This window comes from Dama dama, chromosome 17 (genome assembly GCF_033118175.1).
Source record: "Dama dama isolate Ldn47 chromosome 17, ASM3311817v1, whole genome shotgun sequence".
Classification (NCBI taxonomy): Eukaryota; Metazoa; Chordata; class Mammalia; order Artiodactyla; family Cervidae; genus Dama; species Dama dama.
In genome coordinates this window covers 32,894,780-32,917,798 of record NC_083697.1, presented here as the reverse complement: position 1 = coordinate 32,917,798, position 23,019 = coordinate 32,894,780, and the positions used below count along the sequence as shown (strand labels likewise).

General features: G+C 36.1%; 1 protein-coding gene across 1 annotated transcript in view; it reads right to left on the bottom strand.

Moving 5' to 3' along the window:
- STPG2 (sperm tail PG-rich repeat containing 2) overlaps positions 1–23,019 on the bottom strand; it is a 355,392-nt gene that overhangs the window by 224,112 nt on the left and 108,261 nt on the right. The window contains exons 7-9 of the mRNA XM_061164741.1: positions 6,000–6,107; positions 2,199–2,358; positions 129–289 (exon numbers count right to left, since the gene is read on the bottom strand). Coding sequence (XP_061020724.1) covers positions 129–289; positions 2,199–2,358; positions 6,000–6,107 — 429 coding nt within the window. The remainder of the gene's footprint in view (positions 1–128; positions 290–2,198; positions 2,359–5,999; positions 6,108–23,019) is intronic.

Here is a 23,019-nt window from a genome sequence, read left to right as displayed (position 1 = left end):
CACGTAAATAATTTTAACAATAACAGTATGGCTTATAATAATGAGGTACATATACCACAGGTAATTTTGTAAACTCTAAATTCTTTGCATGAGATATAAATAATATTATTTTGTTATTCACATATTACCTTATAATCAGCAGGCCCAGGAGTAGTAAAAACTTCTTTCTGAACCAGGAATAGAGTCCGAGGAACAGAAGAACCAAATGCACTTTTCTTTGGTTTCTTCCAGGAGGTATGGTTAAAGTTGTCGATGAACGTATTGTTTTGAATATTATAAAACCCTGGACCTAGAATTATGAAGAATATAATGTATAATAATAAGCAACCTTTTAATTCTTTTAAACTTAGTAACTTTACTATTTATTTTATTGTATTGCATTTATTGAATGAGTCTTTAAATTCTATAGTGCTTTACAGTTTTCAAAACTTTCACACACCTGATTTCTCACACACCCTTTTATTCATCCCTGCCTCTGTACTCCTGCCCTCTGCCCTCTCCTCACTGGGAAACACTAGTTTGTTCTCTTTATCTGTGAGTCTGCTTCTTTTTTGTTTTATTCAGTTTATGTATTTAGTTTGTTGTATTTTTCAGGTTTCACATATAAATGATATCATACTGTACTTTTCTTCTCTGACATTTCATTTAGCATAATATCCTCAAAGTCGATCTATATTGCTGCAAGTGGCAAAATTTCACTCTTCTTATGGCTGAGCAGTATTCTGTTGTTTATATACGTCTTTCTTATAAACTGAGTAACTTTAGGCAATTTTTTTAGAAAGACTTCTCATATACTGCTGACAGGAATGCAAAGTGCTTTGCTACTTTGAAAAACAATTTGTCAACTTCTTACAAAGTTAAATTTATACTTAGCATATGACCCAGAAATTCTACTTCTAATTATTTCTCCAAGAGAAGTGAAAACAAACCAAATGTCCATCAGCTGGTGAGCAGATAAACAAAATGTGCTACACCCAAAAAATGGAATACTACTCCATAATAAAAACAAAAATAAATGCAACAACATGAATGAACTCAAAAACATCATGCCAAGTGAACAATGATACACAAAATTCTAATAATGTATGATTCCATTTTTATAAAATTTTAGAAATGGTTACCGATTCTTTGCTATCCATGTCATTGAGAGATAAAGTTTCATGTCCTTCTGTTCAATATGGGCTACCCTGGGTCATTTGACTGACTAATAGAATGTAGCAGAAATGACGTCCTGGGATTTTCTGACGGTCAGTCATAAGAAGTCTTCCAGCACCGTACCAGGTCTCACGGAGCCCTGAGCTCCTATGTCAAAAGATCAACTACCCTGGGGCAGCAATGCTGGAGCTATGCACTCTCTCTGAATGACAGTCTCATCTGAACTCTGCCTTCTAGAAACCCCACAAACTAATGAGATATGATAGAAAAAATATTTTAAGCCACTAAGTTTGTCAGGCAGCAACAGACAACCTATATGTTAGTGTGTGTGTGCTCCGTGACTTGTTTCCAACTCTCTGCGACCCCATGGACTGTAGCCCACCAGGCTCCCCTGTCCGCGGGATTCTCCAGGCAAGAAGACTGGAGTTGGTTGCCAGGCCTTCCTCCAGGGGATCTTCCCAACCCAGGGATCAAACCCACGTCTCCTGCACTGAAGGTGAATTCTTTACCCACTGAGCCCCCTGGGAAGCTCTATGGTTATTTTTGTGTATACTCTTAGATATATAAAGATTATCCACTGTAATCTAGTACATTTCTATATATATAAATATATAACATATTATATATAATAATATATACAAAAGAATACCCACTGAGAATAGTAGAACATATGATTGGACATCCCCCAAAATAAAATTCTAACAAAACTGAATATCATAAGTTACATTACTGGCAGTGACCACAAAGTTAATATGTTATATATGTTCATCTACCAAGAGAAAATTAGGAACTTTATTGAAAAAAGGAAAGCAACAGAAAATTACAGCTAAGATATGTGATAAGTTAAATTAAAATCTTACTAAAATTACACATTATTTTTATCTGAGTTCAGTGTATAGTCAATGCTTAAAAAAAAAAATATTGACTTAAATTAACAACACAACCCACAGAACAAAAAAAACTGTACTTTCTGGTGCATCCATCTTGTTAACAATATTAAGTTACATAAAGTTAGAGTGGATGCATATGAATTAATTTCCAACCTGGCATTTTCTCTGTCTGAGAGTCTTGTGTGAATCGAGCAGCACTTTGACCAAATGAGGTATTTTTCAATCCCAATGTTTTCTTCAAGGGCTTGAAAGCAGTTCGAGATTCACTGTATGTGCCAGGAGCTGGAGTGATTGATTTCACAGGGACAAACCTCTAGTGAAGAACAGGAAAATATGCCAGTGAGAAAGTAATGGTACATTTTGATATTTCATGACTTAAAAGCTGCCTTTTTAGTAATATAACATCTGGAGCTTAATTTATTTCTTAATGGAGTGAAGAAAATGTAGATGAATTAAGATCTTGCACCTATCAAGACATAAAATATATACTTTTAGTAAAATCATATGTATATTAATACAGTAATGCATTATATACTTTGCTAAGCCAGAAAGACTTTTCAAAGGAAATCATCTCATTATGAGTTTCAGATGATACTGTATGTACAATCTCCACACTTAAGACAGTCTGAAAGTTAAGATAATAAATAAAGTCTATATGATCAAATACAGTTTCTTCTATGTAATAAAACTGTACAAATTGACGAAGTTCCTGAATATGTATATTCAATTAACACAACAATATTAGCTACCTTAAAAAATCTTATAGATTCCAGTGGTACATAAATCACTTTAACTTATAATGTTAAATTTTTTATATTATAAACTTATATAATAAGCTTACTTAGTATATTCATTTACAGGGAAGCCTGGTGTGCTGCAGTCCATGGGGTCGCAAAGAGTCGGGCACAGCTCAGCAACTGAACTGACTGATTAAATGAATCTGTATGTAAACTATGAAATCTTATGAAATATAGCATTGTATAATTTATTTTTTAACTTTATTTAGAATTAATTTAAAATTTGGAATATTCAAAGTTATAAATAAAAATAATACAGAAAATACCTGTGCCATGTTTATCCAGATTCACCTGCTGTTAATATGCCATTCACTTTTTTCATTTGTCCACTTTATTTCTGCTTTTCTGTTTGTATGTCTACTACTCCCTCTCTCTGTCTCTCCATACACACACACACACACACACACAGAAGTATTTAATGGAAAGTTACGTATGTTGTGTTATGGCCCTTTCTCCCTAAATCCTTTGTGTGCATTTACTAAAAATAGGGATATTTTCTTACATGTATTTTCTTAAATGTAGCAATGATATAAGACTTTTATTTAATCTACCATTCATATTCCAAATCTGTCAGTTGATCTAATTATACCTCTAATACAATTTTCCCGTCCAATACATCATCTAGTCTAGGCTCAGATATTGCTTTTAGCTTCCTTTCATGTAGAAACATTTCCAAAGCCTTCCTAAATACTATCTTATTATTTAAATGCTGAGTACAATATTTTTAAATGGTAACATTCAACCCTGGCTGCATTTCTTGATGAGTTTAAAAAAAAAAAAAATTGATGCCTGCCTGGGCCCTATTCTGGACCAGCTCCATCAATCTCTGGGAGACAGAAAAGAAAGCAATTGGATTTGCATTAAAATTTCCCAAAATATTCTAATTTGCAGCAAAAGTTGAGAAGCATTATTATGAAGAAAATCTTATGTTTTAAACATTACTAGTTGAAGACATAAGAAAATTCAATGCATTTAGATAAAATACCAGACAACTCCTTAAGTCGATGACTTTTTAAAATAAGTATCCCAGAAACATGATATGTCTTTATTCCTAAAAAACAAAAATTGTCTTCTAAGTCCACCTAGCTAATCGCATTATTGCTTTTTCAATCATAGTCATTAATAAATCTTTCTATATTCAACTAAACACTAACACTACCCTAGCAGGCAGTCCTGTTGGTTTTAACTCTTCCACATCTTTCACTTCAGAATCCCTTAAGCAAAACTGACCATATTCCTTTTCATTTCTGAAAAATATATTTAAAATATTATAATTGATGCCAAGTGATGTCACATTAGGACTATACATTAGATGAACAGAACAGCATAAAAACTGAAAGTTCTAGTTGCAAAAATGTGATCTTTAAAAATCAAGGGCACACACAGTATCTCACTCCCCTACATCCATTCTGTGTTGTACCTTAAGTACCATCAAGCTGCTCAAGGCAGAAACCTAGTATTCATTCTTGATTCTTCCTAGTCCCTTACCGCAACATTAACTCATTAAAAAGTCATGTTAATTATGTCTCCAAAATATACCTGCAATCTACCTGTCTCCAAGGAGGTGTCTCTTAAGTACAATGAAACCAAAGTAGTCACATGTAGTCATCTAAAGGTTAATAACCTTCCCTAGTTAAGTAAGATAATCAGAGTTTTACACAGTACAACTGGAGAAATATCACAACTACTTGATCCAGACAGTGCCACATTATAAAGGTTTGTTATTATTATAATGTTCTTGCCTAAGAAATAGCTTAGACACCTTCAATTCAAGTCCCCTAAATATAGACCTTGGAGAATATGATTACTGTGAAATAGACTTTTGCATCACTAACGCCCCAATGGCAGGTTTAGATATGACTTATGACCAGGCTCCATAAAGCCTTCAGAACCTTCTCCAAAAGACTGACATATTCTCATAGATTACATGTTAACACTTCAAATATTCATTGTTGTTGTTGTTCACTCACTCAGTGATGTCTGTCTCTTAGAATCCCATAGACTGCAGCATGCCAGGCTTCCCTGTCCTTCACTATCTTTGGAGTTTGCTAAAACTCATGACCATTAAGTCAGTGATGCCATCCAACCATCTCACCTTCTCTTGCCCCCTTCTCCTCCTGCCTTCAATCTTTCCCAGCATCAGGGTCTTTTCAAATGAGTCAGCTCTTCCCATCAGGTGGCCAAAGTGTTGGAGCTTCAGCTTGAGCATCAGTCCTTCTAATGAATATTCAGGACTGATCTCCTTTAGGATGGACTGGTTGGATCTCCTTGCAGTCCAAGGGACTCTCAAGAGTCTTCTCTAGCACCACAGTTCAAAAGCATCAATTCTTTGGTGCTCAGCTTTCTTTATAGTCCAACTCTCACATCCATATATGACCACTGGAAAAACCATAGCCTTGAGTAGATGGGCCTTTGCTGGCAAAGTAATGTCTCTGCTTTTTAATATGCTATGTTGGTCATACCTTTTCTTTTAAGGAGTGTCTTCTGATTTCATGGCTGCAGTCACTATCTGCAGTGATTTTGGAGCCCCAAAAAATAGTCTGTCACTGTTTCCACCGTTTCCCCATTTATTTGCCATGAAGTGATGGGACCAGATGCCATGATCTTAGTTTTCTGAATGTTGGATTTCAAGCCAACATTTTCACTCTCCTCTTTCACTTTCATCAAGAGGTTCTTTAGTTCCTCTTCACTTTCTGCCATAAGGGTGGTGTCATCTGCATATCTGAGGTTATTGACATTTCTCCTGGCAATCTTGATTCCAGCTTGTGCTTCATTCAGCCCAGCGTTTTTCATGATGTTTCATGACTGGTTTGATCACCTTCCAGTCATATACTCATTAGCAAAATATATTTTAAAACCCAGAGTAAAATTTCTTATAAGATAAACTGAACTTTCACATATGCAAATTTCCTTAGTAAAAATGTTTAATAAAAATTACAATTTGAATACTAATCTCTGCAATATTCTTAATATTGTAATCTTATGTCATTTAAGTCTACCCACATTTTTGGCAATATGATTTGCCTAGACTATATCTGTTCCCAATTTGTTTATATACCATTTTTCTTTTTATAATCTCCCTAACACCACTGAATTTGTTGCTAGTGTCACCTTTTACCTATTATCCTCTATCTGTGAAACAACTGTAGAACATTACCTGGGATTGAGAAAGAAAAGCAGGTGATGCATCATTTACATTTGATGTTGTACTTTTATTCTTCTGAAATTGACTCTTAATGTCATATTTTCCTGGCCCTGGTACTCCCTAAATTACAGAAAGAAAAAAAGACATGCTCTCATTAAGAAAGCATCTATAGCACCTAAGGGAACAGTTGGTTAAATATCTGAACCAAAGCTAGAGGGCTTTTAAGTGATATTACCAAAGCTCTTCATTAAAAAGCAAGCCAGAACAAACTTCTTAAGAGCAACGAAAAAAAAAAAAAAGAAAGAGAGAGAAAGGCTTTGCTTTCCTTTGCAAAGCCTCCCAGGAACATAAAAACACACTGCTTAAAACTTTGCTGCCCTCTACTGATAGATCTCAGAAAAAAAAAAATTATCTGAGCTCTTCACGTGATTAAACATTACATTAAATAACTATATTCTTCCATTTAACTTTATATAACCAGCTCTTCTATTTTAACTACAAATGTTAGAAGATATAAGACATTAATCTTTTAACTAGATACTTTACAAGAGATAAAATTAACTCAGTAAATAGAGAGATTGAATTTTAATTATCCTGCTAATAAAATATAAATATGTATCAGGAAGTACTATTTATTCATCATCAAGTATTTCAATTACCTTGATAAAGTACCTTTCATAGTATATAAAAAGTTAGATTTAAATCATCTGCTTCATATATAATGCTCCTACTTTTCTATAGTTGAAAGAATTATACATTGATGTATGAATTAAATACTGGACTTATAACTTGGATGCAAAATGAAATTCTATCAATAAATTCTGTCACCTTTATTATTCTAATACATCAAAATCCAACCATGTCTCCCAACCTCTACAAGTACTCTGATCCAAGCCACCATCTCTTATCCAGGTTACTGTAAAAATCTTCCTAACCACCTCCCCTGCTTCAAATATTGCCCATCTTCAGTCTGTTTCTACTACAGAACCTAGCAATGGGTCCAGTTAAGGCCCTTAGTCAGATTACACCACCCCCCTTCTCAAATCCATTCAGTGGTTTTCAATCTCACTTCCAGCAAAAAAAAAACAAAAAACAAAAAAACAAGATCATAAATATGAAATGAATCTCACTTCCAGACACACTTTTACCACTCCAACCTCCTCTCTTACTACTCTCTCCACTCTATTCACTGTTTCCCAAAAAAATCAATCATATGTTCACCTAAGGACCTTTGCACTTACCATTCTCCTTGCTAGGAATGTTCTCCTAGATAGCTCCAAGGCTCACTCTTTCTTTTTTTTTTTTTTTTAAGGCTCACTCTTTCAATTCAATCAGTTCACTACTCAACGTTACCTTCTCATTGAGCCATTCCCAGGCAACCCAAACTAAAATTTCATTGCTTCCCCCAAACAACCCCTGTTCCCTCTCCTACCTATTTTTCAACCTTATCATTTTTTACTACCCAAAATATCATTTCCTGCTATGTTGTAAGCTCCAAGAGAGCAGTTTTGCTTTGTTTTTTTTCTGTTTCATTGGTTGCTGTATCTTTAGAGAACAGAAGAATAGTAGCTGGGGCATACGAGGTGCTCAGTAAATATCTGAATGAACTCATGCATTGAATCTTACATTTTCAGTGGCCATATCATGATTTTAGAAGATATGTCCCTCTGGGAACTAATATGTCTCCAAAGAATAGCATTATCCATTTGTAATAATAAGTAAAATATCTATAATTAAAGTAAAAAAAAAATTTGAAAAATTCTTCAGGAGAAATTCTTATACATAAATACCTCTTCTTAAAAACAAATTAGATTCTAAAAATGTATGGAAAAGTCCATATTGTATCGTCTCAAATGAACAGATTTATGCAACTATTTGATGGCTGACAGAAAGATTCACTTTGGTCATGGCATCTAAGATCGTTTTTTCAATGAACTTGCAGAAAGTTACATTCAGAAGAAAAAAATTTCTGTATCATTCTGAGTGTATATAAATGAAATATGTATCAAATAAAAATACATGATGTAATCTGTTTTATTGAATTTTACAGATATGCTGTATTGGTTTTCTCTCTGTATAGGCAGGCATGATAAAAAAAAAATGATTAGCTACTGACAGACAGGGACTACCACTCCTTTCCTCCCGTTCTGAACAGTCGTCTAGGTCATTAACATGGAGCGTAGGGAAAAGACTAAGTGTGAATAGTGAGGTAAGTGAATACACTTAGTCTTGAGAACTATTTCACTAAAAGACTAAATGAACACTTGACCTCTTCAATAAATACTTCCTTTTCCTTTTCTTCTGTTTTCCATAATGTTGCTAATAACTGAACTTTGCGTCACTAAAATAACACAGAATAGTAAAATCAGGTCTTTACTCATAAAAAGTTAGAATTTAATAAGCCAATTATAAATAAGTTCCAAAATAGGGCTGTGAGACACTGACCACCACAGGGCAGGTGTCCCTTTGTGACAGTGTGAGAAGGTAAAGTGAACTCTGCAAAGCCCAAACCCTAGACCCAGGATGAACATGCTGGGATATTTACCCTGCTTTTACAAACTGTGATCAACAAAACACCTGCACTGATATCGATCTATTAAGCACATGGCCTCCCAATGTCTCCTCTGAGATCTTGAATCAGAATCTTTTTGGGCACAGGAATCTACACTTTTAACAAGCCTCAGAGGATTCTCAAGCACAATAAAGAACCACAGCTCAGCCAAAAAGGGGTCCCTACCACAGCTTTTTCTGCAAAGCACATCTATCTTAAAGCAGAAGGCTTAGATCTTGAAAGTATCCTGCTTTAAGAAGAAAACTTAAAGATTACTGCGGCAGATTGTTTATGTAATCTTTTCATGTACAACCTAATAAAAATGACCCTCTTTAGAGCATGTGCTACCTAATGGAAGGACACACAGTCACTTATAAAGCGGGCACTTATTCCCAGGCAAAGGAATATGCTTGAGGCGGATGCACTTAGCACCTCTTGTAGGAAATTACAGGACAAATAAATTGCTCCACAAATAACTTCAAGGAAAGGAGAGAGAAGAAAAGAGGGCGAGAGCAAGAGAGATGTATCAATCAATACCAATGGCAATGCATGGACATTCTGTGGATCCTGTTTCTAATATTTATGAGACACTGGAAATTTGAACACAAATTAAAAATCTATCATAGTAAGTAAACACTGTTAATTTTTTAAGATAATTATTTGGTTTTTTAAAGACTATCGGAGGTCACTACCGAAATGTCTACAGATGAAGTAAAATGCCTAGGATTTGATCAAAAAAAAAAAAAAAAAGCCCTCTTTAAAAACTAGGGTATAATCACTCCTTTGATCAGATAGTGTGTAGAAGTTATGGGGACTGAGGAAAGTCATACAGTTTAACTTTACTCGTCTAACTTGGAGTCACCATCAGTGATGATGATTATTTCTACAAAAGCACTAAAAGCTTACTATGTACAAAGCAGTGTACATACTAATAAATAAAGCATGGGCTTTGCTTTTGAGAAGCTTACACTAGATCTCAACCCATGCTTTACAAGAGAATTATTGGGGGAACATTTAAAAATAATAATGCCTCATTCTACTTTATTCAAACTAAAGCAAATAGAAATGAGATCCAGGCATTATTAAAATTTTTTAAAGCTTTCTGTTTAACATTAATGTGCAGTCACAACTGAAGCCTAAAATAGTTAAAAACACACTGCTAGGACCCTGCAGGTACAATGACTTTCCAGTGTTTCCACAACTGCCATTTTTCCCTAGAGTTCCAGAATCCCCTTCTGTAAACAAGGGCTATTGTGAGACCAGGCTTCCAGATATTTCTTCCAGCTCAGTTCTATAACTTTAAATTCTACAATTAAACTCTATAATTATATTTTCTTGAAGAAAACTGGAGATACCAAGTGAACGTTTCATGCACAGATGGGCTCAAAAAAAGACAGAAATGGTATGGACCTAACAGAAGCAGAAGATATTACAAAGAGGTGGCAAGAACACACAGAAGAACTATACAAAAAGACCTTCACAACCCAGATAATCACGATGGTGTGATCACTCACCTAGAGCCAGACATCCTGGAATGTGAAGTCAACTGGGCCTTAGGAAGCATCACTACAAACAAAGCTAGGGGAGGTGATGGAATTCCAGTTGAGCTATTATGTCAAATCCTGAAAGATGGTGCTATGAAAGTGCTGCACTCACTATGCCAGGAAATTTGGAAAACTTAGCAGTGGCCACAGAACTAGAAAAGGTCAGTTTTCATTCCAATCCCTAAGCAAGGCAATGCCAAAGAAATGCTCAAACTAGCGCACAATTACACTCATCTCACACTCTAACAAAGCAAGGCTCAAAATTCTCCAAGCCAGGCGTCAACAGCACATGAACCATGAACTTCCAGATGTCTAAGCTGGATTTAGAAAAGGCAGAGGAACCAGAGATCAAATTGCCAACATCCACTGAATCATCAAAAAAGCAAGAGAATTCCAGAAAAACATCTATTTCTGCTTTATTGACTATGTCAAAGCCTTTGACTGTATGGATCACAACAAACTGGAAAATTCTTAGAGATGGGAATGCCAGGCCACCTGACCTGCCTCTTGAGAAATCTGTATGCAGGTCAGGAAGCAACAGTTAGAACTGGACATGGAAAAACAGACTGGTTCCAAATAGGAAAAGGAGTACGTCAAGGCTGTATATTGTCACCCTGCTTATTTAGCTTATATGCAGAGTACATCATAAGAAATGCTGGGATGGAGGAAGCACAAGCTGGAATCAAGATTGCTGGGAGAAATATTAATAACCTCACATATGCAGTTTACTCCACCCTTATGGCAGAAAGTGAAGAAGAAATAAAGAGCCTCTCAATGAAAATGAAAGAAGAGAGTGAAAAAGTTGGCTTAAAGCTCAACATTCATAAAATGAAGATCATGGTATCTGGTCGCATCACTTCGTGGCAAATAGATGGGGAAACAGTGGAAACAGGCAGATTTTATTTTGGGGGGCTCCAAAATCACTGCAGATAGTGACTGCAGCCATGAAATTAAAAGACGCTTACTCCTTAGAAGAAAAGTTATGACCAACCTAGATAGCATGTTAAAAAGCAGAGACACTGCTTTGCCAACAGAGGTCCGTCTAGTCAAGGCTATGATTTTTCCAGTATTCCTGTACGGATGTGAGAGTTGGCCTATAAAGAAAGCTGAGTGCTGAAGAATTGATGCTTTTTAACTGTGGTGTTGGAGAAGACTCTATAGAGTCCGTTGGACTGCAAGGAGATCCAACCAGTCCATCCTAAAGGAAATCAGTCCTGAATATTCATTGGAAGGACTGATGCTCAAGCTGAAACTCTAATACATTGGCCACCTGATGGGAAGAGCTGACTCATTTGAAAAGACCCTGATGCTGGGAAAGATTGAAGGCAGGAGAAGGGGGCAAGAGAAGGTGAGATGGTTGGATGGCATCACCAACTCAATGAACGTGAGTCTGAGTAAACTCCGGAAGTTGGTGATGGACATGGAGGCCTGGAGTGCTGCAGTCCATGGGGTCACAAAGAGTCAGACACAACTGAGTGACTGAACTAAACTGGTAATTATATTTTTAATTTTCAAATTATCTTTGTTATTCTTGACATCTTCTTTAGTCATGCATGCATTATCCTCCATCTTTCTCTGAATATTATTTATAATTTTAATTATTTATCATTTTCTTTTACTATCTGTTTCCTTGGAGTTTCCTTGTTGGCTTCTTGATTTTTTGCTTTTGTGTCTCATATCAGGGAGTTCCCTCAAATGTCTGGTGATCCCTTCCTCCTCATTCAGATGAAAGAGTGAGTCACTGAAAAATGTTACTTAAAATTTCACCCGTGAATAGATGTGACTTGAAACCTACTGAACTTCATTATGTTGTGACAGACTCACAACTCAGCCTTTGTATTAGCAGGCCCCCAAATGTCACTCTTTTCTCAACCCTGGATGACAATTTCAGTGAGTGAGAAAAGTGCCTGGAACATCTCCCCACTCTCTATATAAGCTTAAACTCTCCACTTCCTTTCTTCCCTACTTATAATTATGAAAAATAAAATACACAAAACAACTCCCACACATACATTACCCAGGGTCAATAATCCTCAACTCACATCCTCATGTGTTCCTAATCCTATAAATCTGCCCAATTCTCACTCACGATGTACAGGCAAATCCAAAATATCATATAATTTCCATCAAAAAATACTTTAGGATATATCTCTAAAAAATAAAGGACTCTTTCTTTAACATAACCAGAAAACCATTTTTCTATCTTAAAAAGTCAACATTTGACTCCTTAATTATCAGAGTTCAAATGTTTATGATTGCCTTATAAATTCATGTATATATTAAATATATATCATATATGGAAATATATAAAGAAATGCATATATACAAGGTATAATGCAATAAGATTGCAGCAAGGGCAAAGATAAGGAGGGGGGAATATTTTTTTTTACTAGCTCCATTCAGATATCACAAGGTTTTATTTTAGATGCTTCGCTTAGTCTACAAAACTCACTTTTGCAATCAATATTTACTTAGATAATGTTTTTAGATTTCCCTTTCTGTGATCCTTCTCACAAATAAAATAAACATTAATTCCCTATAGCTACTGAGCATCACTGTACTTGATATTATTCCTCTTATCTTTAATCCTTAAAAATCCTGCGAGATAAACAAAATTACTCAAGTTTGCCTAATTGGGAAAATAAGATCCATGGAGATTAGGGAACTTACCTCCAAGACAACTAGTATGAATGTAAAGAAAACTAAGGTCTGACTAACCACAAGCCCCTCTTCTTTTCTTCGAGGAATATTACTACAAAAGTGTATTACACAGATTATGGCAAAACTGGTCGGAGACCATTAAATTTTCATTAACCTATTGCATAGTGACACGTCCTCTTTTATATTTCATAACAGAATTCCTTTGGTTGTCCATTTTTACAAATAACTGAATTGCCAGATATGTGCTAGGTACGTGCTAAGTTCCAGGATGTATAACAGGACAGACCTGTGCCCTCAGGAAGTGAAAATTCCAGTGAAAAAGACAGACCAATAACACTGAACAGATAAATAAACTATTTATAAATCCCAAGTAATGGAATTTGTATGAAGAATACAGAGTGCAAAGTTAGAAAGTAACAATGGAACTTAGACAGGAAAGACAATTTATGTTGGAAACTAAACACAAGAAGGAGCTTATCTTGAGAAGAATGGATGGAACAGAAAAGCATATACAAAGGGGAAATTGGTCAGTACAGCATTCCTGGAAGAGGCTGTCAGGAACGAGTTTACATCTAGAAGTAAAATTTCCCAGTCATGTGATAATACTATATTTAGCTTTTCAAGGAATCATCAAACTGTTTCCCATAGAGACCACACTGTTTCACATTCCAATTAACTATGGACAAAGGTTTCAATTTCTCCACATCCCCACCAACACTTGTTGTTTTCCATTTCTTTATTATGTAAATCCCAGTAAATGTGAAATGGTACCTTGCAGTAATTTTGATATGCATTTTCCTAATGACTAAAGGTGTTGGATATCTTTTGTGTGTTTACTGTGCATTTATATATCTTCTTTGGAGAAATGTATATTCTCAAAAAGTCTTTTGCCCATTATTCAATTGGGTTGTTTGTCCTTTTGTTGTCAGATGACATTTTAAGATGATACATTTGCCTGCCTGTGAAGATAAAAGAAGGGAGTGAATTTGCTATATGGCTCAGGAAACTCAGAGGCTCTATATCAACCCTGGGATGGAGTTGGGAGGGGTGGGATGGGGAGGGAGATGGGAGGGAGCTTCAAAAGGAAGGGGATATATGTACCTATGGCTGAATTCATATTGAGGTTTGCTAGAAAACAGCAAAATTCTGTAAAGCAATTATCCTTCAATAAAAACTAAATTAATTTTTTTTAAAAAGGGAGTGAGACTGGAAGCAAAGATACCTGTTAGGAGGCTATTTCAAAAGTCCAGGCAAGATAATGCTTTCTTGCTTTGACTAAACAATAGTTCTAATAATGATAATACAATAATTATAACAACAAGAATAATAATCATGACAGATCGTCTACAAACATGCCCACCAAAAATTCTTCCTATCCCTAAAAGTTCATGCCTTACCTCCCATCAGAAGATGGAGTTCACCTCCCTGTTTATGAATCTGAGCTGGCCCTGTGACTTGTTCGGACAAAGACAATATATGGGAAGTTACACAGCACCATTTCCAAGCCTAGGTCTTAAGAGCCCTGACATGTTCCAAATTTGCAGTCTCAGAGCCCTAAGCCTGTTACACAAGTCCAAATACCTAGAAGGAAAGTGAGGTCCAGCTAGCTCCCAGTCATTACAGCAAATCCAGCTGAGATATCTCACATATGAATGAAAGCATCCATCTTGGGTACTCTGGAAAGCAGCTGGATGAGTGGTCTTAGCTGATACCATATGACTTAGAAAAATTACCCAACTGAGTCCAAAATCCAGAGAATCACTGAACTATGAAGGTTAATTTCAGCAGGCCTAGAAGTGTTCTGCTAAAGCATCCACAAGGCACTGATCCTTGGTCAAGATTAGAAACTACTGACTAACAGTTTTGTTTTGAATGAAACCCTCATGAGTTTGAGTGGCTGGCATCAGCTTGTTAGAATTGTTCATTGATAATAGTGAGACTGATCATTTGCACCTGGCCACAGTGAGATGGACGGTTCCATAGTTGATGCTGATTATATAACAGAAAATGCCTACGTGACCAGTAAAGTATAAGAAATTCTGATAAAAGACTTCATTTTGAGCTCCCAGGTTCTGAGAAGTCCACACATCTGTTAGCGGTTCCTGATCTAAAACAGAAAGCATGTCCTGACATGGCCTTATGGAGAGAAGACAATCAGAGCTCACTCCTGGCCTCTCTGGAACCCTTGCAACCTTTGATGACAAAGAATACTTTAATGCTTTTGCTGTTTGTATTCTTTGTCTGCAAGAAACTGTAGATAAGTATCATCATTTGGGGTCCTGAGTCTTCTCTAGCAATCCACCTCTATTTGTTGCTACTAGCACAATCACGAAAATAACAAATAGTTGTTGTTTTAGGGCACTGCATTTTAGGGCAATTTGCTAGGCAGCAATAGGTGACCAAAACAAAGCTAAAAGCTAACATTTACTGAGTACACACTCTTTGTCAGCACTATATAAATTCACAGACAAGAAAACTGTGACACAAAGAAATTATTTCCAAAAGCAACATGGCTTGTAAGTAGGTGACTCAAATATCATCGGCTACTAGCACAATCCCAATTTCCAACTCCCCTTTCCATAACCACCTGCCAGACAGGGGTAGCCTTGTGACACTGTCCCGACTAATGTCATACAGTGTGTGTGCGCTCAGTCACTCAGTCATGTCCGACTCTTTGCAGCCCCATGGAGTGCAGCGCAGCAGGCTCCTCTGCCCATGGAATTTTCTAGGCACGAATATTGGAGTGGGGTAACATTTCCTCCTCCAGAGGAATGTTAAGATCCAGGGATCAAACCTGCATCTGTTGCATCTTCTGCATCGGTAGGTGGATTCTTTACCAATAGCACCACCTGGGAAGTAAGCACTTGTCAGGTGGAGAAAATATAATAGAAGGAAGAGCAGGGTTAGAAGAAAGACAAGTTCAATTTTGAAATGCTACTTTTATAGTTCTTACAAAACATCAAGCTGGAGGTATCATACAGACAGCAATTTGTGGAAGACTGGAGCTCAGTGGAGAGTTCAAGGTGCACTGGAAGTGATCTGTGTATTTGGAAGTGATTAGTACATACAGGTGATATCTGAGGTCATCAGAGTAAAGGTAGTTTCTGAGGAAATTGTGTAGACAAAGAAAGAATTAAGAATACTATGTAATATTTATGTGATTTCAGCATTGTATTAATTTTAATATTAATTTATATTCTAAATATCACTAATCCTTTTAATGGCCCTTGTGAATTTATGAATCATTCTAATCTTTCAACTCTAATAATTTTTAGAGCATTTACTATACTAAAACATCTAGATTTAATATTTTGGTAAGACTATGATTGTTCCATTTTCCAAAGCTAATTAAAATGTTTTTATTCTAGTTTCTAAAAACAAGATGATATCCAGAATCCTTTTCTATTATAGCATCTTACAGTAAGAAGAAATAAATTTATAAGGAACTTAAAATGATGATTTGCAACTTAAAATATTTTCAGGATGCTGATATCAACAAAACATTTGCTATATGATTATAATTGGCATTATCTTCTTAACTTAAAATTGAACATATTTAATAAGTATGTCCCAGATACAGTTAACTCTTTAAGTCATTCAGTCATAATGATTGATTGGACAGAGCAATATATAACTCTGACTTGAGAGTATAGGAAAGAGCATGTGTTTATTAAGTTCATTTTCATAATTACAACATAAATTGTGGTTCATTTAGAAAGCATAATGCCCTCAGTTTCTGATCTCAGGAAGCAAAATAGTGATTTTTTTAAAAGAAACAGTTAAATTTAAACAAAGTTAAATCAAATAAGCATGGTTAGAAGAGCTCAAAGTAACCAAAAAGATTTGAAAATTTTGTATTAATCAATAATAGTATTCTAAGTATCACTGGGCCTCAGATATAGCACTTAGGTTATATACCATTGAAATGAGAAAACTAAATATATGACCAGAAGGGATCTGTAGAAGAAACTATATACTAGTTGTATGCTAAGTTGCTTTATTCATGTTCAACTCTTTGCGACCCTATGGACTGCAGCCTGTCAGGCTCCTCCTATCCATGGGATTCTCCAGGCAAGAGTACTAGAGTGGGTTGCCATGCTCTCAGCCAGGCAATCTTCCTGACCCAGGGGTGGAACCTGCATCTCCTGTGTCTCCTGCATTGCAGGCAAAATCTTTACCACTGAGCCACTAGGGAACCTTATACTAGTTAGCTAGTTAGCTTACCATATTTTCAGAAACAGAAATAGAAAACAGCTTTCCCATGTAAATCTAGACAAGTATATCAGGAGTACGTGAACTAAGAACTTCCAGATGTACAACCTAGGTTTAGAAAAAAGCAGAGAAACCAGAGATCAAATTGCCAACATTCATTAGATCATAGAAAAAACAAAGGAGTTCCAGAAAAACATCTACTTCTGCTTCATTGACTACATTAAAGCCTTTGTATGGATCACAATAAACTGTGAAAAACTCTTAAAGAGATGGGAGTACCAGACCATCTTACCTGTCTCCTAAGAAACCTGTATGTAAGTCAAGAAGCAACAGTTAGAATCCAACATGAAACAACTAACTAGTTCCAAACCGGGAAAGGAGTACCTCAAGGCTGTATATTGTAGCCCTGCTTATTTAACATCTACACAGAGTACAACATGAGAAATACCAGGCTGGGTGAATAACAAGCTGGAATCAAGATTGCCAGGAGAAATACCAACAACCTCAGATATGCAGATAATACCACTTTAACGGCAGAAAGTGAAGTGAAAGGAAGTGAAGTAAAAGTCACTCAGTTGTGTCCAACTCTTTGCGACCCTATGGACTATACAGTCCATGGAATTCACCTGGCCAGAATACTGGAGTGGGTAGCCATTCCCTTCTCCGGGGGATCTTACCAACCCAGAGATCAAACCCAGGTCTCCCACATTGCAGGCAGATTCTTCACCAGCTCAGCCACCAGGGAAGCCCAAGAATACTGAAGTGGGTAACCTATCTCTTTTCCAGTGGATCTTCCTGACCCAGGAATTGAACTAGGGTCTCCTGCACTGCAGGAGGATTCTTTACCAGCTGAGCGACCAGGGAAGTCAATGGCAGAAAGTGAAGGGGAACTAAAGAGCCTCTTGAGCAGGGGGAAAGAGCAGAGTGAAAAATCTGGCTTAAAACTCAACATTCAAAACAAAAAAAGAAAAAAACAAAGATCACGGGATCCAGTCCCATCACTTCATGGCAAATAGAAGGGAAAAAAAGTAGAAGCAGTGACAGATTTTATATTCTTGGGCTTCAAAATCACTGCAGACAGTGACTACAGTCATGAAATTAAAAGAAACTTGCTCCTTGGAAGGAGAGTTACAACAAACTGAGACAGCATATAAAAAAACAGAGACATCACATTACTGACAAAGGTCTATGTACTCAAAGCTATGGTTTTTCCAGTAGTCATGTTCGGATATGAGAGTTGGACCATAAAGAAGGCTGAGCATTGAAGAACTGATACTTTCAAATTGTGGTGCTGGAGAAGACTCCTGAGAGTCTCTTGGACAGCAAGGAAATCAAACCAGTCAATCCTAAAGGAAATTAACCCTGAATATTCCTTGGAAGAACAGATCCTGAAACTCCAGTACTTGATCACCTGATGTGAAGAGTCAACTCATTGGAAAAGACCCTGATGCTGGGAAAGTTGGAAGGCAGAGGAAGAAGGGAGCAACAGAGGGTGAGATGGTTGGATGTCATCACCAACTCAATGGACATGAGATTGAGCAAACTCTGGGAGATAGTGGAGAACAGAGGAGCCTGGCACGCTACAGTCTAAGGGGTCACAAAGAGTCAGACTTAGCAAGTGAACAACAACAATATCAGGAGAGGCAGAATTCAAATGTGAGCTACTAGGTTTGACTGTACATTGGAGGAGAAGGTGGTTTTATGAAGTTTCAACCATTTTGTGAAATTTAGGAAAGCTGATAAAAGCTACTAAAATTCCTTAATATAGCTGCTCAAGTAACAGTTCACATCAACAGTGATATTAGTAATTCAGTTGTGTCAAAAATTTAATATAGCAAATCTGAAGCTATATTGCCAAGTTCTAAGCTACAGTAAATATGAGTAAACATGGATATCCTGAAAATGAAAAATGTCACCACAATAATCAACAATTATGTAAGAATTATGTGATTCTGTGTTCAAAAATTTTTCACTAAGAGAAAACATACAAATAGTTTATATAGTTTTCCTATAATTATATATCCAAATGATGGATGATCTAGTTGTGGGTCAAGGTTAAAATGTTTATATTAGTAAATTAGAACTATGTGAATGTTCAGAATTCATTGACATTTATTACTGTGCAATGCAACATGAACTCCTGCCTAGAGTTATGTAACACGAGTGTATTCTTCCTGCTCCCTAAAAACCCAAGTTCCTCTTTTTAAAGAAACAATTGACATTTAATGAATAATACACAATTGAATACATCCAAATGAAATAAAGTTAAGGATTACAATTCTTAAATGAAGCTAAAGGACCCTGTAATATTAGCTGTTATTACACTCACAAGGATGGAGAATCCAAATGGCAGCTGGGGCCAGGTGGGTAAATAAGTGTTGAATGTAAAATGGTACACTAAAGATCACTCATCCACACCAGGGGAAGCATTTAATCATCCCAAATTGACTACTGTTAGGTTTGGGCTTTTGTCTTTTTCATTTTTAAGAAAAGTTGAACATCTAGATTATATTTATGAAATTCTACAGGTTACAAATGTTGGTAACTAATTCAATTTTTTATAACTATGAATTGGCCATAATCCACTTGTAGGCTCATTTTAGCCTACCTAGCCACCAGATTTTACACACTGCTCTTAGTCTATCCATATCTTAGTCTAAGTTTAAATACATTAGAATATATCTCCGTATGTGAATTTTTGCATATACCTCCCTTGTAAAATCAGAGCCCAAAAGAAGTTTGATAAATGAGTTGGAGTTTTCTATGCCCAGCTGTAATATCATCATAATGAAATTATAATTTTCATAATTATAAATGATTAGCTGAGACATGACCTTTACACAGACTGATAGTTCTAAAACTAGGATTGCCTAGGTCTGAAAGAATCTCTGAAATGCTATGTAGGAAAGAAAAGCAATTACTTATACGCAATTTCACTAGATTATCGTGCAGTGATCAGACTATGGAGTCACATCAAAGGCATTGCCTCATACCATGAAGAGACCAATTGTGTCTTCACAAATCTCATTATTATGAGATGATCTAACTTCCTGATACATTCCAAAGTCAGTGAACACAATAAGTAAAAATTGTCCACACTTCTCTAGGCTTCCCCAGGAGGTGCAGTGGTAAAGAATCTGCCTGCCAATGTAGGAGATGCAAGAGATGCAGGTTCGATCTCTGGGTCGGAAAGATCCCCTGGAAGAGGAAATGGCACCCCTCTCCAGTATTCTTGCCTGGAAAATTCCATGGACAGAGAAGCCTGGTGGACTACAGTACATGGGGTCACAAAGAAACGGATACAACTGAGCATGCACGCAAGTACAAGCAAGTATGCTTCTTTAAGCAGCGCAATGAAGGATATGTTGGTGGCAATCAGAAAATGAAATGTGAAAGTAGGCTCAGCAGGTCACATTTATAGATCCCAGGAGAAGATAAGATCATAGATCAAATCATCAAGCTATGAGAGAACTAGAGTAAGAACCTCCTCTGATTCTGTGTGGTGGAATTTCAATATGAATTTCATATGGATGGAGAGTCAAGAAGATGACAGAGAAATTCTAATTCCCTAAATTGAGCTACTTGTAATTACCTAAGAAAACTGAAACAAGATATTTAACACTCAAGATAAAGGAGATTCCCTACCTATAGCTTCAATAGTAGTATATCTTAAAGGTTGGTGTTTATACACTCCTTAATAGGTATCAGTGTGCATGAATATCATCAGTTTTACATACTTTTGAAAATGTGTTTCTGGGAGGGGAGGGAGGCTCAAGAGGGAAGTGGTATATGTATAATTATGACTGATTTACATTGTTGTATGGCAGAAACCAACACAGCACTGTAAAGCAATTTTTCTCCAAAAAAAAAAAAAAAATTAAGTGTGTTTATTTTCTTGACAACAAAAGAAAATATCTTTTAAATAAGCAATAATGTAAGTTTTATTTCAGTGAGAAGGATAATATTATCTGCAATTTTTCACCAAGGTAGCTATATGCAGCTCAATGGTGGATAGCTTAATTTATAATTTAGGTTATATTTGCAATTGATCTTTCATGCTGGCTTCTGCTAAGCTGGAAATTTTAAATTCACAATCATAGATCATTATAAATGGCACCAAGTGTTTAGTGGCTGCCAGATAAATATAGATTTTCATATTAACACAAATGGTCCAGAAATTATGGAGAAATGGCTCACTGAAGACTACTTTCAGGACTCAAATAGATGATAAGTTCTAAAATTTTATAGCCAAAAGCTGGAAGGCTGGCTGTTTCGACTTGGAAGACAACAATAAATGTATCTCTAACCCACTCCTGTTTTCAGTTCTCAAAATTACTTCTTCATGCTCTGCTGCAGCATTTGGATGTGGTTTATATATTAGCTAAATAATATATCATCAGTTTCTTTTTCCAGACTAAAAAAGACATTAAGCTGGGAAAAAGTCCAAATGTCGGTCTCAAGCTATTTGTATTTCAGTTTGATTGCCTTTAAAAATTCTGAGAAAATAACCTTAACACTAAAAAGAACAGTATTTTGGCTTGGAAATGACAACTTCAGACCACTCAAGATACTAAGATATGCCATTGAAAAGACCACATGAAATCATAATGGTCTTTACTGGCAGAAAAGTTATATTTTATTTCAATAGCTCATATAATCATCTGTCCCTTGTCAACATTCTTACTTCAGTGTGATCAGAGAGTTAAATCTAACATTACTTATTTCTTCATGATCCACACTTAAAGTACACATATACAGTGACTGAAATTTGAATATAGTCATACTTTTCACTTTCTGATTCAAATCCAATTTAAAATCAGAAAGCTAACTGATGATTACCAACTCTTTTCTATGAACAAAGCACAGAATGGATTGCCACTCAGGTGGAATCTCTTTTATTTAAACAGCACTCTCCCATGTTGTGAATATGTTTTTTGATGCTATAACCTAAAGCAAGTTTTCAAGTCCACATGTCTCATTAAATCAAAGCAGCACCACATGCCCCTTTGCTAGAGTTTTCAAAGATAGATAGAAGTAAATGTTGGCAAATTCTTCCCCACATATGTATGTAGCACACATAAGCAAGAGTTGATTCATATTCTGCAAATCAGTAGTTTAACAAAGAATAAACCAAAATTCTATACATTTGTACAGATATTAGTACATGTTTACAGGTATTCTCATATACAATTCTTCTAATATTATATGACATTTGCTTATATCATTTAATGAAAGAGATTACTGTGCTTTCTGGGCTTTTACTGTGCTTTCTCTCAGCATAATTATTGTCCTTGACTATCTTGTTTTATAAGAATATCAGGAAGGAGTGCATCCAGTAACAAATAGCAACAAACCCAACACTGTCTTTAAAAATAGTTTTATTTTGTCTCATAAAGGAGTAAGCCCAGAAATAAACTATGTAAGTATTGATTCTCTGACTTAACAATGTCAGTGCCCAAGTCTTTGGGACTCTCTTAAACATTTTCTCATTTTGGTACTTCATGGTTATAGACTACTACAAATTCATTACTCCATCTACAATTCAGAAAGTATAAGAACAAAAAAAAAAACAGCCAAGAATAAAAAGGCTCTCCTTTATTATTAAGAGGTTATTGTACAGCTGAGTCTTTCATGAAGAGTATTCAGCTGAATTTCAGCCGAATTTGAGGATCAATTAATATAGCTGGCAAGCAATTAATACAATGACTCCTGGAATTGCATATTGGCAGGGTTGTGCTTCCTTGCCTTAACCAACTTCTACAGGCCGTCCCTGTCCTTGGCTTGTGGCCGTGCCTTACTCCAACCTCTGCCTCCATCATCACATTGCTTTCTCTCTCTCTGCTTCTGTTGTTATGCTGCTTTCTCTGACTGTCTCTCCTCTGCACCTCATAAGAATCCTTGTGATTAGACTACCCTGGTGGCGCAGTAGATAAGAATCCACCTGCCAACGCAGGAGACACAGGTTTGATCCCTGGTCTGGGAAGATTCCACATGCTGTGGAGCAACTAAACCCATGCACCACAACTACTCAGCCTAAGCTCTAGAGCCCACGAGCCACAACTAC